Source organism: Eretmochelys imbricata, chromosome 28 (genome assembly GCF_965152235.1).
Source record: "Eretmochelys imbricata isolate rEreImb1 chromosome 28, rEreImb1.hap1, whole genome shotgun sequence".
In the NCBI taxonomy this organism is placed as follows: Eukaryota; Metazoa; Chordata; order Testudines; family Cheloniidae; genus Eretmochelys; species Eretmochelys imbricata.
Window position 1 is genome coordinate 5,832,485 of NC_135599.1, and position 15,568 is coordinate 5,848,052.

The 15,568-nt window shown below is 44.3% G+C and overlaps 1 protein-coding gene across 3 annotated transcripts in view; it reads right to left on the minus strand.

The window, feature by feature from the left end:
* The window catches only part of LOC144258252 (uncharacterized), a 38,796-nt gene that overhangs the window by 22,903 nt on the left and 325 nt on the right, over positions 1–15,568 (minus strand). For all 3 annotated transcript variants that reach the window (XM_077806677.1, XM_077806676.1, XM_077806675.1), the window contains exons 2-3: positions 4,742–4,824; positions 1,991–2,117 (exon numbers count right to left, since the gene is read on the minus strand). In XM_077806677.1, the coding sequence (XP_077662803.1) occupies positions 1,991–2,117; positions 4,742–4,765 (151 nt within the window). In that variant the 5' untranslated portion in view covers positions 4,766–4,824. The remainder of the gene's footprint in view (positions 1–1,990; positions 2,118–4,741; positions 4,825–15,568) is intronic.

Below are 15,568 nucleotides of genomic sequence, written 5' to 3' on the forward strand. Positions count from 1 at the left end.
GTTGGAGAAGATGTATTTCTGTCTCGACTCTCTCAGTCACAAGAGAGAACAACCATGTAAACAAAGAGCACAAACAAAAGCCTTCCCCCCCCCCACCCCCTTCAGATTTGAAAGTATCTTGTCCCCTTATTGGTCCTTTGGGTCAGGTGCCATCCAGGTTAGCTGAGCTTCTTAACGCTTTACAGGTAACAGGATGTTGCCTCTGGCCAGGAGGGATTTTATAGCACTGTATATAGAAAGGTGGTTACCCCTTCCCTTTATATTTATAACAAGGACCTTACATTAGGTTGAGGCTTTGTGGGAGTAGTTATGCTGAAGTCTGGGATTTACCTGAATAGGCCTAAAGAGAGAATCCCAGGTCAGACATTTTGCACCCTCATTTTGAGAGACTACTGAGTAACCACAAACAGGTGCAATATGCCACAGGTTTCTGAAAGAAGAAAGTTTGGGGTGGGTTTTAGCAATTAGGTTGCTATGCAGTATCTCAGCAGTTGGACACATTCATATCTTGGAATTATTGATAAATAAGTGATGTAAATCATGAGTATTAATGCTTGATGCTTAATTATGGACTTCCCAAAGGCCACATATGGGTTGGGGCAGCTATTGACATTATAGTAATAAAAGTAAAGGAGCAGATATGGGATATAGCCATCCTATTACCATAAGGAACTGGATAAAATACCTCTTCTAGTTACCATTTTTTCATTTTGTCAGGTCCCCGAGACAGTGTAAACTGAAGCAGGGCCTCCCTTCTGATGGTCTCCCTTGCCCCACGATCTTTGTTTCCAATGGTGTCCATAACTTGGAAGTATGCGCAATGCAAGACCCTCTTTACTATACTTATCTTAGTCTAATCGTTATGTGTCTTGATCCTTGCCTATGATTTCAATTATAACTGTCTGTATTAAATCAAGCTTCTGTATGTTTCACCAAATTCCATCTTCTCAATTAACTTTGAGTATCCATGGACAAGGGCAAGTTGTACCCCAATACGTAGGTGTAAAAATTGTACAGGCTCCACCACCACCCTGTCACATCATCATCAACGTGCCCATTTGTGCCTGGGTAGTGGCCCTGTTATGGGAAGAAGGAATGCAGCAAGGACTCAGGATCGGTGGCCAGGAAAGCTGTGCATAGAGATGGGGAGGGGGTAATGAATGGGAGAGGGAGGTCAAGCATAAAAATAACAACATTTGGGGAAAAATGTATAATGAAGTGAAACTGAACAGAAATAAAACTGGAGTGTAGGCTCTAAAGCAACAAGGCCTGGGTAGGATTCGGGGTTAAAGGTCTGGGATCCCCCACAGCTCTAGATCCCCAAACCTCTCCTCCCTCCCACTGACCCACCCAGCTATGCGTGACCTTCCTCCACACTCCCCCTCCCCTTCTTCCCATTACTCTCAGCCGTCATCACCTCCCGGCACTTTGGGAGCTTCTTGTGTTCCCTCCCTGTTTCTCACTACTTCATCCTTCCCCTCTACTTCTTATCTCTAATCCTGCACACACCCTCCCCGTGTCCTGGCACCCCAGAATTATCTACTCCCCTACTTCTCCTCCCCTCCCACAACTCTGTTCTCCTTTCACCCGTGGGGTCCTGAATGGCAAAATTATGAGCTCTCCTATCAAAAGAAGAGCTCATCGGACTGTCACACAAGCCATGCATGAGCCATACACCTATTTACTAAATTTAGAATTCTACAGGAGGCATATTTTCCTCTTAAAGTGAGGAAAAGGCATGAAAGCTACAGTTATTAATGTCGTTATTAATAAAGCCAATAAGGATACATTAAATGAAATTTTAAAATGACTGATGGCACCGAAAAGGCACATGTCCAAAAATTATACTAGTGGGTGTGAGATAAGGCAAAAAGGGGGGGCAAGGACACTTGTCAAAACTTGTATGGCGAATGAAGGTAAAAAGTTATTATGACTCAGGTTCTTTGGAGACACCACAGCTTTTAATAACTGAGGGGACAGGACTCCTTACCCAGCAAGACCACCGTCTCATAGTTCTCCTGCATGACATCTGTATAGATGGCTCTCTGAGTGGGGTCCAGCAGAGCCCCCTCTTCCCTGGTGAAATACACAGCCACCTCCTCGAAAGTCACCGGCCCCTGAAAGAGCAAGAGTCCCACACTTAGTACCTGCTGCCCAGTCACAGCCCCACTATTCAGGGAACAGCAGCACCAGGTAAATGGAAGCTCCGGGAGGCACATGTTAACAGAGTCCCACCCCACCTTGGTTAGAGCAGCCAGGAGGCATCAGAGAGTAGAGAGAACCTTTGTGTTTAAAAGTATATTAAGTAAAAAATTAATCCTAACAATGGTAGTGGTAAATTATTAGACAGAAATGGCAGAATGATCAAAAATAATGCAGAAGAAGTAAAAGTCTTCAATAAATATTTCTCTCCTGGATTTGGAGAAAACCAGATGATGTAGTCATACCATAAGATATTGACGACGACACTCTTTCCATTCCAACAAGAATTCACGAGGACATTAAACAGCAGCTATTAAAGTTAGACATGTTTAAATCAGCGGGTCCAGATAACTTGTATCCAAGAGTTTTAAAAGACCTGGTGGAGGAGTGTGGTAGACTGTTAATGTTGATTTTAATTAGGACTTGGAGCACCAGGGAAATTGCATCAGGCTGGAATAAAGCCAATGCAGTGCCAATATTTAAAAAGTAGAAAAGAGATAATTCAGCTAATTACAAGAGTATCAGTCTGACACCAATACTCGGCAACATAATGGAGCAGCTGATACTGGAGTTCATTAATAAAGATTTAAAGAGGGTAATATAATTAGTACCCATGAACAAAGGTTTAGAGAAAATAGACCCTATCATACGAACTGGATATCCTTATTAGATGAGATCAAAAGTTTGGTTGCAGCTAATAGTATTGATGTAATATACCTAGACTTCCGTAAGCCATATGACTTGGTTCAGCACAATATTTTGACGAAAAAACTAGAATGACACTAAATACACACGGCATACATTAAATAGATTAAAAACTGTGATTGTAAATGGCGAACCATGATCGAGTGGATTTATTTCTAGGGGGTTCCTGCAGGGATTGGTTCTTGGCCCTCTAGTATTTAACATTCTTATCAATGACCTGGAAAAGAATATAAAACCATCACTGATAAAGTTTGCAGTTGCCACAAAGATTGGGGGTGGTGGTAACAAATCAAGTGTCAGTAGATTCAGGCTCTAGCACAGGGAGTCTGGGAAGTTTTCCCAGCCCTGGCTGGAGGGTTATTTCCTGTTCCACAGAATGGGGAAGTTCCATTCCCAACTCCTGTGCCTTGAAATTAGGCCCTATAGGACATTACACCCCATATTTAGCATCGTGATATGATTATAATATGATTAGGACATAATTATGATGCATTTTGCTCAAGATGCATCATGTGTGGTGTCATTGGAAAAGTTATGATTTGCTGAATATGATTATCCTATTTGTGTGCATGGATCATGTTTGTATCTGACATTATGGATACTGAGTACGTATCTATATTTCAAATGTGCTTACTCTGGGTAACATTCACAACTAACCTTTCAGATACAACAATGAAGAAGCCAGACCGTGCTGATGGCTCATTAACAAAGACAATGGAACATGGAAGAGCTTAGCCTTCCTCTGAATGTTTCAGCCAGCCTATGAGTCATGGATATTATGATTCAGCAGGGCATACTAGGCCATGTGACCAGACCACATGACAATGAACTCCATTTTGGTACCTGTATTTTTCCACAAACTGGTCTGGGAACTGAGTTTGGAACAAAGGAGTCCTGCTATATGGAACAGGTACAAAAGGTGGGGTGTGACAATCTCTTGGCCTCATTCCCCGCACAGAAGAATTCCTGGAAACACCTCAGGAACAAAGACTGAACTGAGGGGAAGTTCTGTTCCCAGGATAAAAGGATTTCTAGCTTGTTTATGGAAACTTGGTGGACTGCTTGTATCATCACTCAGGGTGAGAAATTGCTAATTCAAATTCTATCCATCTCGTATGCTAGGCTTAGTTTGAGTTTTTAGTTATTTTCTGAGTAATCTAAATTAATCTGTTTGCTATCACATATAATCACTTAAAATCTATCTTTCTGTAGTTGTTAAACTTGTTTTATGTTTTATCTTAACCAGTGTATTTTCAGTGAAGTGTCTGGTGAAGTCCCAGCTTGGTTAACACAAGCTTGTTGTGCAGCTCTTTCCCACATCAAGGCGGAGGAAAACTATATTCATGAGTTTATATTGTACAGATCCCTGTCCGGTGTAAGAAGGTATAATTCTGGGTTTAAACTCCAGCATGGGTACAAAACTGGGGAGCTGGGAAATCAGCTGTTGTCTTCTATCTGTCCTTGAGTGGCTTAGGTAAAGCACTCAGGTAGCTTAGTTGGATGCATGGTACCACCTGCTATCGTGTTGGGTGATAACTGGGCCTCAAGAGGCTGGCTGAATCTTCAGCAAAGCAGTGTAAGAAGGGCCAGCCCAGGTTGAAGGTTAGAGAGCACAGCGGTTCCCAAAAGCCCCTCAAACTGCACCCCGGGTGACAATCGATCACACCCTACATTACACAAGTCTCAGCAGGTTTCTCAAATCCTATCCCCTCCCTTTCTCCACCCTAGATATTTCCTGCCTCCCACCACCTCTACCAGCTCCCACCCTCCTATGCTTTTACTGATCCTTTCCCTCCAAGCAGAACCCACCACCAGCTCCCTCATAATCCCTTACCTGAGCCAGATCCATTGCAGCCATTTCCTTCCCCCTGGGAGGATGGGATGATCTGGAGTGAAACGTGAACGTTATTCTGTAGCCTGCCAGGGTGAGAAGGGAATGTGAGAGAATTCAGACGGGGCTTTTGTCCATTCCACAAGCCAATTCCCCCCAGGATTTTTCCCTGCTAATGGACATTCTAGGTTCTGCCACACTGTGAAGCACAGAGTGACCTTATTCCAGTACAGGTCTAGCCCCCTCCCACCAGGGTGTAACGCTGTAAAACATGGTGAAACCCTCCCTGTAACAGAGTCTCTCAATTACACTTATAAAGTTTGCGGACAATACCAAGCTGGGAGGGGTTGCAAGTGTTCTCTGGAGGACAGGATTAAATTTCACAATGATCTGGACAAACTGGAGAAATGGTCTGAAGTAAAAAGGATGAAATTCAATAAGGACAAATGCAAAGTACTCACTTTAGGAAGGAACAATCAGCTGCATACATATAAAATGGGAAATACCTGCCTAGAAAGGAGTAGAATGGAAAGGGATCTGGAGGTCACAGTAGATCACAAGCTAAATAAGAGTCAACAGTGTAATGCTGTTGTAAAAAAAAAAGCAAACATCATTCTGGGATGTATTAGCATGAGTACTGTAAGCAAGACATGAGAAGTAATTCTTCCGTTCTAATCCATGCAGATTAGGCCTCAACTGGAGTACTGTGTCCAGTTCTGGGTGCCACATTTCAGGAAAGATGTGGACAACTTGGAGAAGTCCAGAGAAGAGCAATAAAAATGATTAAAGGTCTAGAAAACATGACCTATGAGGAAAGATTGAAAAAACTGGGTTTGTTTAGTCTGACGAAGAGAAGACTGAGGTGGTACATGATCACAGATTTCAAGTACATAAAAGGTTGTTACAGGAGGAGGGAGAAAATTTGTTGTTCTTAACCTCTGAGGACAGGACAAGAAGCAATGGGCTTAAATTGCAGCAAGGGCAGTTTAGGTTGGACATTAGGGAAAACTTCCTAACTGTCAGAGTGGTTAAGCACTGGAATAAATTGCCTAGGGAGGTTGTAGAATCTCCATCATTGGGATTTTTAAGAGCAGGCTGGACAAACACCTCTCAGGGATGTCCTAAATAATACTTAGTCCTTCCTTGAGTGCAGGGGACTGGACTTGATGACTTCTCAAGGTTCCTTCCAGTTCTGTTATTCTATGAACCAAAGGCCAGAGAAGAGCAGAATCAAAGGAGTCACTTTGGGGGAATTCTCCCTGTCATTGTGCCCAAGGCAGCTGTCTCAGGTTTATAAAGTTGTTTGATGCTCCAGCCTTTATACAGTCTCTCCTGGGAGTGCCCCCTTTTTAGCTTTTGGAAAGCATGACTCTGGGGGCTCTCAGACTGGGCCTTCTTGACTCACCACATCTTGTTTCTTTCTGTGGCTCCCCAGTGAGTCCAAATGAGTAGATACACCTGATAGAGACTGTGAACAGAAGAACGGCCCACTGCGTCAGCCCAGTGGTCCATCTAGCTCAGTGACCAATGCCAGGTGCTTCCGATGGAATGAACAGAACAGGTCATCATCAAGTGATCCATCCCCTGTCACCCATTCCCAGCTTCTGGCAAACAGAGGCTAGAAACACCATCCCTGCCCATCCTGCCTGTGACACTGGCAGATGAGGTGTTAGCTCTTGCAAAAAAACCCATGTCTTAATTTAACATGGACAAACGCAGAGCTGGAATCAGTCTGGCTCACCTGTGTTAGTATTATTAGAACAGGTATGAGAATTATAAGAATGTGTTTAGACTTTATTGAATGCTTGTGAGTTGCTGCCTGGGTTAATATCTGACTAGCTGCACTGTGAGCCTCTGTAAATCACCGGACAGGAGAGAGACTTTACCTATGTGAAGTGCTGATTGGCAACAGACTGCATTACACCCTGCCTGGCAGGAGAGGTCCATCAACACCAGATACACTATTATGGGATGTTAAAGGTGGCAAAAGATGGCTGTTGTGCTCTTGACTTCCTATTAGCTGAATGTGGAGCCCAGAGCACGTGGCTGGGCAACCTTACCTCTGCATGAATGAAGGGGGCAGTGACTAGATGAATGTCCAGTAAATACCCAGAAGGTGATGGCTCCCCATCCCTACCTGCCATTCACACAGGCAGCGAAGTCCTGGGCAAGGCAACTTTCAGGGTTAAAGAGAAGGGGCCAGGGCTTAGAGGTTCTCTGCCAATCAGGAAGGGGTAGCAGTGAGGGAAGACTGGCAGCTGATCGTTGGAGAGGTGAAGAGATTTGGGGTTAGGTGTGGGGCAGAAGCAGCTGGGGTGGGCAGTCTCCACGAGGGACACTTACTCCTCCTGTTCCCCTTTCACACCCCCTTGTGAGTAGAGAATAACCACCCTGTCTCCACCCCCACGGACAGCCGTGTCTCAGTGTAGGCATATTTTATGTAGGCATATTTTTAATATTTGTAATTTTGTTTATAATATTTGTATTTCCCCTACTTGGAATAATTGTCATAATATTTGTAATTCTTGTAATAATTGTAATTCCCCTATTTGAAATAATTCTGTAATATTGATTTGCAGCTCTCCATAGCTGCTGACTGTGTTTGTGTGTTGTCTGTGTTAAAGCTTGCAAACCGTCAATTGACTAAGTACCTTGTAAGCCATTAATTAACTTTAAGTGATGCTCCCTTCCCTAAACTGATACCTTGTGATTGAGATTGACGCTTGTAAACCTAAACCGCCCAATTGACTCTACTCTCTCTAAACTGATACTTTCCCTTGCTTAAAGTAAAGGAGTACTTGTGGTACCTTAGAGACTAGCAAATTTATTTGAGCTGCATCCGATGAAGTGAGCTGTAGCTCACGAAAGCTTATGGTCAAATAAATTTGTTAGTCTCTAAGGTGCAACAAGTCCTCCTTTTCTTTTTGCAAATACAGACTAACAGGGCTGCTCCTCTGAAACCTTTCCCTTGCTTGTAATTGATATTGATGCTTATGAATGCAAACCGCTCAATTGACTTTACTTTCCAATTGGTTCTGCTCAATTGACTCTGTAAACTGATACTTTGTAAGGGAGATGGACACTTTTTTGTAACAACAACCATGGAAAGCCCTTAATTGGCACAGTGCTCATAGAAATATCACATAGAGACTCCCACCCTCTATAGTTTGTATCAGGAATGTTAAAAGACAGGGAGTCTCAAATAGATAACACCTCTGTATTAGGAATATTAAAGGAATGTCTCAAATAAACAGCACCTTTGTATCAGTAATGTTAAAGGAATGTTAAAAGACAGTCAGAAATATTGAAGGAATGTTAAAAGACGGAGTCTCAAATAAATAACAATACTCAGTGAAACGATAAATGTGCTCTTATTATAGTAAAGAATGTATATGAATGAATGATTGGTTTTGAATAATCAGGGAAGTGCCAGCCTAGGAATTCGGTGTCAATCGGCTGAAGAAGGCGCCAGGTGGAAACAACCAGAGAACCCCCGGACAGCAAACTGGAATCCACCTGAACGATTCAAAGGATGAAGAAAGCTGATGAGCACCTGACAGCTGTCCTGGAGCCGTCATGACGAACAATATGATGAAGCAATTTCCATGGACTGGCACAGGAACAAATTCCTATAAAAATGGACTCTGAGAACTGAGAGTCTCCGGTTCTGCCACCACCCTCCAAGAGCATCGGATGCGCCTCTGACGGACTCAGCTCCACTCTCGTGTACAGGCCAGTACTCTGTCATGAGTAACTTCTAGGCTGGTAACTATAACAACTATGCAGAACTTGTATGAATGTATCTATGGATAAGTAAGGAATAAGTAGTAATATAGTAGTGTGTGTTTTCTATATTTTTATTTACAATAAACGTGGCATTTTGCCTTGTCCCTTTTACAAGATCCTGTTTGTCTTATTTTATTAGTGTAACATCAGGACTCTCCCAAGTTGCACCCACTAATTCTCTTCCCATTTCGAGTGTAGCTCAGGGCAACAATTTCCCACCAACATGAACCCAGCTGGCTGCTGAGCTGTTCTGGTGCACAGAGGCCTCTGGTACGTGAAAGGCAGAACTGCAGCACTTCTCGGGCAGAAAGCATTTTTTCCATGCAAAAAAAAAAAAAAAAAAAAGGACGTCTGCACCGGACGTAAATTCTGCTCGTATACAGTGGCACAGAATTCCCTCATGAGTAACTTACACCCTGCACAAATATCACCTGCAAACTCCAATCTCTTCTCCCTATGTCTCCAAGTCCCAGAGCTGCTTCTGTCATTAATGCACACAGACTTTCACCCCTGTTAGTGCTGGCAAGACCCAATTCAGTGACAGGACTGAACCCTCATTTTCCCATTACATGGGACAGTCTCAGCTGACGGGGAGGTGAGAGAGGGTAAAAAGAGAAAAGAGTTATTGTAGCCATGTAGGTCCCAGGATATCAAAGAGAGGGATTTTTAATTGGTTTTAAAAGAAGTTACCTCACCCACCTTGTCTCTCCAAGAGATCTGAAAGTGGCAGAAGGAGACATAAACAGGAAGACAGAGCTCCAGACTCTAAACCAAACATTTCAAGTCCCTGGAAGAAACTACATTTCACATCTGCCCATGGGTGTGTTTGTGTCCTATACAAGGGACTACCCCATTCCTCTCACAGCAGCAAGGGGAGACTGCAGCCAGCCCCAGAGGGTCCTTCCCCATCCTGAGATGTGTGTTGTGAGAAAGTTTGTGTGTGGTGGGTGCACAGGTTGGGTCCCCAGACAGCTAGACACATCTGCAGACAGGAAAGCCAGGGCAACTCCAGCATAGCATGGGGGCTGTGGGCAAGGGTAGCAGTTCTGGAGCTGGGCCTCTGCCCCCTCTAGGTCCCATGGTAGATGGCTCTGGCAGCATCAAGTGGGTCCATCACTGCAGGGAAGGTTGGGGTAGTGTCCGACATCAGGGTGAAGATGGGGGGGGGGGAGGTCCATTCCCAGGAATGGGGGATGGAATCCAGCTCCCCACCCCTCTGCAGAGCACAGCAACTAGGGATTTATCCAGTGAAGTGAATTTCACTCTGGGGGACATTGAGCCAGCCACTGAAAGATCCTTGTGCCTTAGGTTCCACACTGGCCAAAGGAGTTTTCTAGTACTCCCTCCCCAGACTGTCGGGGGGCAGCCAGAGATAATTAGTGGGTTATGGGAACTAGAAGATGAAAATTCACTAAGAATGATGATATTAGTTTGTTCATTATTAAATCCCCAGACACCCACCAATCCCCGTCCTTCTTCCGATGAGCTATAAATATCTAAGGGACTCAGCTCCTGATCCTGCAGTGAGTTTCTGCCCCTCCCCACTTTCTATAGCAGCACTTTCAAGAACAGGCCAGGGAAACATGTAAATACTTTGAACCAAATTCTAGAAAATGCTGAGCATGCACAAGTTAAAATGAAACCAAAGCTCCGCCTCTCCAGGGACCTGGCCCCTAGTGCAAAATAAGACACACTCCCCAGAAATCTGAAACAGCCACTTCATAACTGATAGAACGTTATTTATCTATTGACTTCTGGGAATTACCAATAAAAGAAACTACCCAGTGAAGCTGATGCCCTGAGAGAAAGATCTCATGTGTCTTTACAAACAGTATAATCTAATCCGGAACTTTATACAGTAAAATGCCTTATTTGTAGCCCTATATTGATTGCCTGGTGCCACTACACGGCAGAATTAAGGTTGGGTGCCTGAGCTGTGAATTTCCATTCTCCAGCGTAATGTGATTGCTGTTTAGTGGGTTTGGCAAAATTCATTTTGTCGACTTTTTTTTTTAAAATTTCAGTTGATGATATCGATATTTATTTTTAAGTCTTTTTCCAGTGTTTACAATTTCAATGTTCAGAGCTGTGGGAAGTTATGGGGGTGGTCAGACAACAATTATTTAATTTCAGTAAACGCTGAGATTCAAAGAGCCAAATCTTTATCATGGTTCAAACACAAATTGTCAACGTCACACGCGAAATATACAGTGTAAATATCCTTCAATCAAACTCGACTTTCTCCAGAAGCATTTCTGTATTTTACCTATATAAATATTTTTTCATCTGTGTGTGTAGAGTGAAATCAATATTACTGCAATTTAGTAATAAAAATCCAATCCTTTCAAACGTACCTTTAAGTAATGAAGCACTTTAATTCTTTCACTTCTAGACTGTAACGCCTGCTTTGAGGATAATTACACCCTCCCTGTGAAGTATTTTACTCTCAGTACCGTAATCCCATTGTGATGTAGCTCCTGTCTGGGAGCTCTGCTGAGGCCAGTGGCATTATGATCATAAGGTGACACTCTGACACACGAGCATAGACACATGGGGGAGGGTGGAGGATGAGGTAACATGTAGACTACCAGGGTTGAACATGGCCCTACAGAGCATGGGGAGCAAACTCCCTCTCAGCCTCTCCTCTCCCCACTTCCCAGAGTCAGTAACTCTGATAAATTGTTCCCTGAAATCTAAAGAGCTCCAGTATGTGAGACAGTGACTGATGCAGGTGCCTTAGGGGCAGCAGCACCAACCCCCTGCCTGGACGAGGGGGATGAAAAACTGCAGTAGAAGGGTTTTAGGCTGGGAGAGGGCACAGCTGATGTGGGACTGGGAGCCGAGTTGACCAAGAGGCCAGAACTCATGGGGGGTTGGGACAAGAAGTCAACAGGACTGGGTAGAGGCACTTCTGTGTATTTTCCCCCGTTTACCATCCTGCCATGTATTTAGCTTAGAAACTTTTCATTCACATTTAAACACATTGGAGCTAAGCTGTGCTGATGCATTTCCACTTACAATGGTACAGTTTTAACTAAGTTTCCTAATCAAATGCTAATACAACACAAAGCAGTCAATAATTGGTGTGCTTTCATTCATTAACTTGACTGTGTGCTTTAAAAAAAAATGATGGTGTGAGCGAGTATCAAAATTTCAGTCATTAAGAAATAGAAATTAGGTGTCAGATCATCTCTAATGCATTTATCTCAATTTTAATTTCAGTTTAGAATCAGGTTTCAGAGTAGCAGCCATGTTAATCTGTATCCGCAAAAAGAAAAGGAGGACTTGTGGCACCTTAGACACTAACCAATTTATTTGAACATAAGCTTTCGTGAGCTACAGCTCACTTCATCGGATGCATCAAATAAATTGGTTAGTCTCTAAGGTGCCACTAGTACTCCTTTTCTTTTTAGTAAGGCATTTGAAACAGTTCCACATGGGAAACTATTTGTTACATTGGAGAAGATGGGGATTCATATGAGAACTGAAAAGTCGATAAGGAATTGGTTACAGGGGAGACTACAAGGGGTCATACTGAACGGTGAGTTGTCAGGCTGGAGGAAGGCTATTAGTGGAGTTCCTCAGAGATCAGTCTTGGGACCAATCTTATTCAATATTTTTATTCGTGACCCTGGCACAAAAAGTAGGAGTGTGACACAAAGCTGGGAAGGATTGCCAACAAGGAGGAGGACAGGAATATCATCCTAGAAGATCTGCATAACCTTGAAAGCTGGAGTAATAGAAATGGGATGAAAATTAATTGTGCAAAGTTATGCACTTAGGGATGAACAACAAGAATTTTTGCAATAAGCTGGGGAATTATCAGTTGGAAGTCACAGAGGAGGAAAAAGACCTAGGTGTATTGGTTGATCACAGAATAATTATGAGCTGCCAAAGTGCTGCGGCCGTGAAATAGGTTAATGCAGTCCTAGGATGCATCAGGCAAGGTATTTCCAGTAGACACAGGGAAGGGTTAGTACTGTTATACAAGGTACCAATGAGACCTCATCTGAAATACTGTGGGAAATTCTGGTCTCCCATGATTAAGAAGGATGAATTCAAAGTGGACCAGGTGCAGAGAAGGGCTACTAGGATGATCCAAGGAATGGAAAATCTGCCTTATGAGGAAACTCAAAGAGCTTGGCTTGTTTAGCCTAACCAAAAGAAGGCTGAGGGGAGATAGGATTGCTCTCTATAAATACATCAGAAGGGAAAATACCAGGGAAGGAGAGGAGTTATTTAGCACCAATGCTGGCCCTAGAACAAATGGATATTGGCCATCAATAAGTTTTGGCTTGAAATTAGGCGAAGGTTTCTAACCATCAGAGTGAAGTTTTGGAACAGCCTCCAAGGGAAGCAGTGGGGGAAAAAAACCGAACTGGCTTCAAGACTGAGTTTGATACCTTTCTGGAGGGATTGGTAGGATGGATGGGACTGCCTACAATGGCATGTAGTTGATCTGCAACTGCTAGCAGCAAATATCTCCAATGGCCGGTGATGGGACACTAGATGGGGAGAGCTCTGAGTTACTACAGAGAATTCATTCCCAGGTGTCTGGCCGCTGGGTCTTGCCCACATCCTCAGGGTCTAATTGACCGCCATATTTGGGGATGGGAAGGAATTTTGCCCAGACTCAGATTGGCAGAGACCCTGGGGTTTTTTGTTTTGCATTCCTCTGCAGCATGGGGTATGGCATGGGTCATTTGCAGGTTTAAACTCATGTAAATGGTGGATTTTTTTGTAACTTGAAGTCTTTAAATAATGATTTGAGGACTTCATTAACTGATCCCAAGGTTCAGGGTCTATTACAGAAGTGGGTGAGTGAGGTTCTGTGGTTTGCGATGTGCAGGAGGTCAGACTAGATGACCATGATGGTCCCTTCTGGCCTTAAAGCCTGTGAGTCCATAAACTGTGCCTTGTGTTGCACAGACACTGATGGAGATCAGGGCCCCATTGTGCTGCGCATGGCAGAGAACCTGATTGAGATCAGCACCCCCATTGTGCTGGGCACTGCACAGACAGAGAGGGACAGTCCTTGCCCCAAAGAAATCACATTCCAAGTAGACAATGGGTAGGAGTAAAAGAGAGAGGGGTTGTGAGTTCCCCAAGGTCACCAAGCAGGTCAGTGACCAAGCCAGGAACAGACCCTGCTAACTCCAGAGCCCCGTCACCCGCAGTTTGGAAAGGTCCCCAGACCCTATTGTATTAGGCTGCAGAAAGAGTTGGTTTGTCCAGGGATGCATAGGCTGGGGGTGGGTGTCCTGGGTCAGGAGAAGTCAGTGCGCACTCCTGTGGGGCTGTGCTCCTGGCTCATACCTCCAGCACTCACTGCTGCCCCTCCATTACCAGCTCCACTGTTCAGCCAGCCCCAGGTCTCAGTGAGGGTCACTGTCCCCAGAAGCCTTCAAACAGGGACAGGGTGCATCAGTGCCAATCAGAGAGCACTAGTGTAAATTCTGTCTATACTAAGGTTTTGCACCAGTGCCTAAAACAAATGTGATATGTGCCATCATGTGCCAGCAATGTCCCTCTGCCACGTATATTGGCCAAACCGGACAGTCTCTATGCAAAAGAATAAATGGACGAAAATCAGATGTCAAGAATTATAACATTCAAAAACCAGTCGGCAAACACTTCAGACTCCCTGGACGCTCAATAACAGACTTAAAACTCGCAATTCTTCAACAAAAAAACTTCAAAACCGACTCCAACGAGAAACTGCAGAACTGGAATTAATTTGCAAACTCGACACCATCAAATTAGGCCTGAATAAAGTCTGGGAGTGGAAGGGTCACTACAAAAACTAAAAACTAATTTCCCCTACTGTTACTCACACCTTCTTGTCAACTGTTTGAAATTGGCTACCCTGATTACCAATACAAAAATGATTTTTCCTCCTGCTGATGATAACCCACTTCCACTTTAATTGAATGGCCTCGTTAGAACCGACCCACCACTTGGTAAGGCAACTCCCAGGTTTTCATGTACTGTGTATATATATTCGGCCTACTGTATTTTCCACTCCATGCATCTGATGAAGTGGGTTTTAACCCATGAAAGCTTATGCCCAAATAAATGTATTAGTCTCTAAGGTGCCACAAGGACTCCTCATTGTTTTTGCTGACACAGACTAACACGGCTACCCCTCTAAAACACTAGTGTGACAGAGACCTTCGGTACCCAAAACAGCAGTACAGTGGCCCTAGACCTGGGATCTATTTCTAGCTCTGTCACAGACAGACTGGGTGACCTTGGGCACATCAAAGTTTCTCCTCCCAACTTTAGTCTCTTTACCCAGCTGCCCACTCACTGGGGACTCCTGCTCAACAGAGCCGCTCACCACTAAAATCTGTGTGGGTGTCAGTAGAGCTAAGGTAGGTGAGCTCTGGAATAGTCTTAACAGGGCGGCTGCCAGGTCTCTTTCCCTGGAAGTTTTTAATAACATGCAGGACAAAACTCTACTACAGATCATCTGCGTATACTTGGTCCTGCCTCGGCAGAGAGAGCTGGACTTGACGACAACTTGAGGTCTTTTTCAGCCCTACATTTCTACGACGTGATGCAATATATATGTAAAAAACACAACCTACAGAGTAAAACCCACCGCCACATATGATCAGGCAATTCAGGAAAAACAAAAAAAAAACAAAACAAAACACCATAAAACAAAACCACGCAACCTGCACGCCGCAGTGGGAAACGACAATACAAAGGAAAAGAAAGCAACACCAGGCAAAGTAAGACACCCTAGGACAAAAGCACACAAAGGGAAAGAGAACAGGAGGACGTGGCGGCAGCTCAGAGACGAACCCATTTATTCGAGCGCGAGCTTTCCGGAGCGGCAGCCCCCTTCGCTCAGCCCAGACCCAACCCAACACCGGCAAGCGGAGGGAAAACAACGCCCCACAGCCGTGCAACACAACAGGGTGCGACCCCCGATCCAAATGGCGCCCTGTGAAGCAGCTCAGCGTGAGGGGGGGGTCACCCCGGCTGCCCCTCGCTGCTGTGGGGACAGAAAGGGCGGGAGCGGGGGGGGGGGGGTCC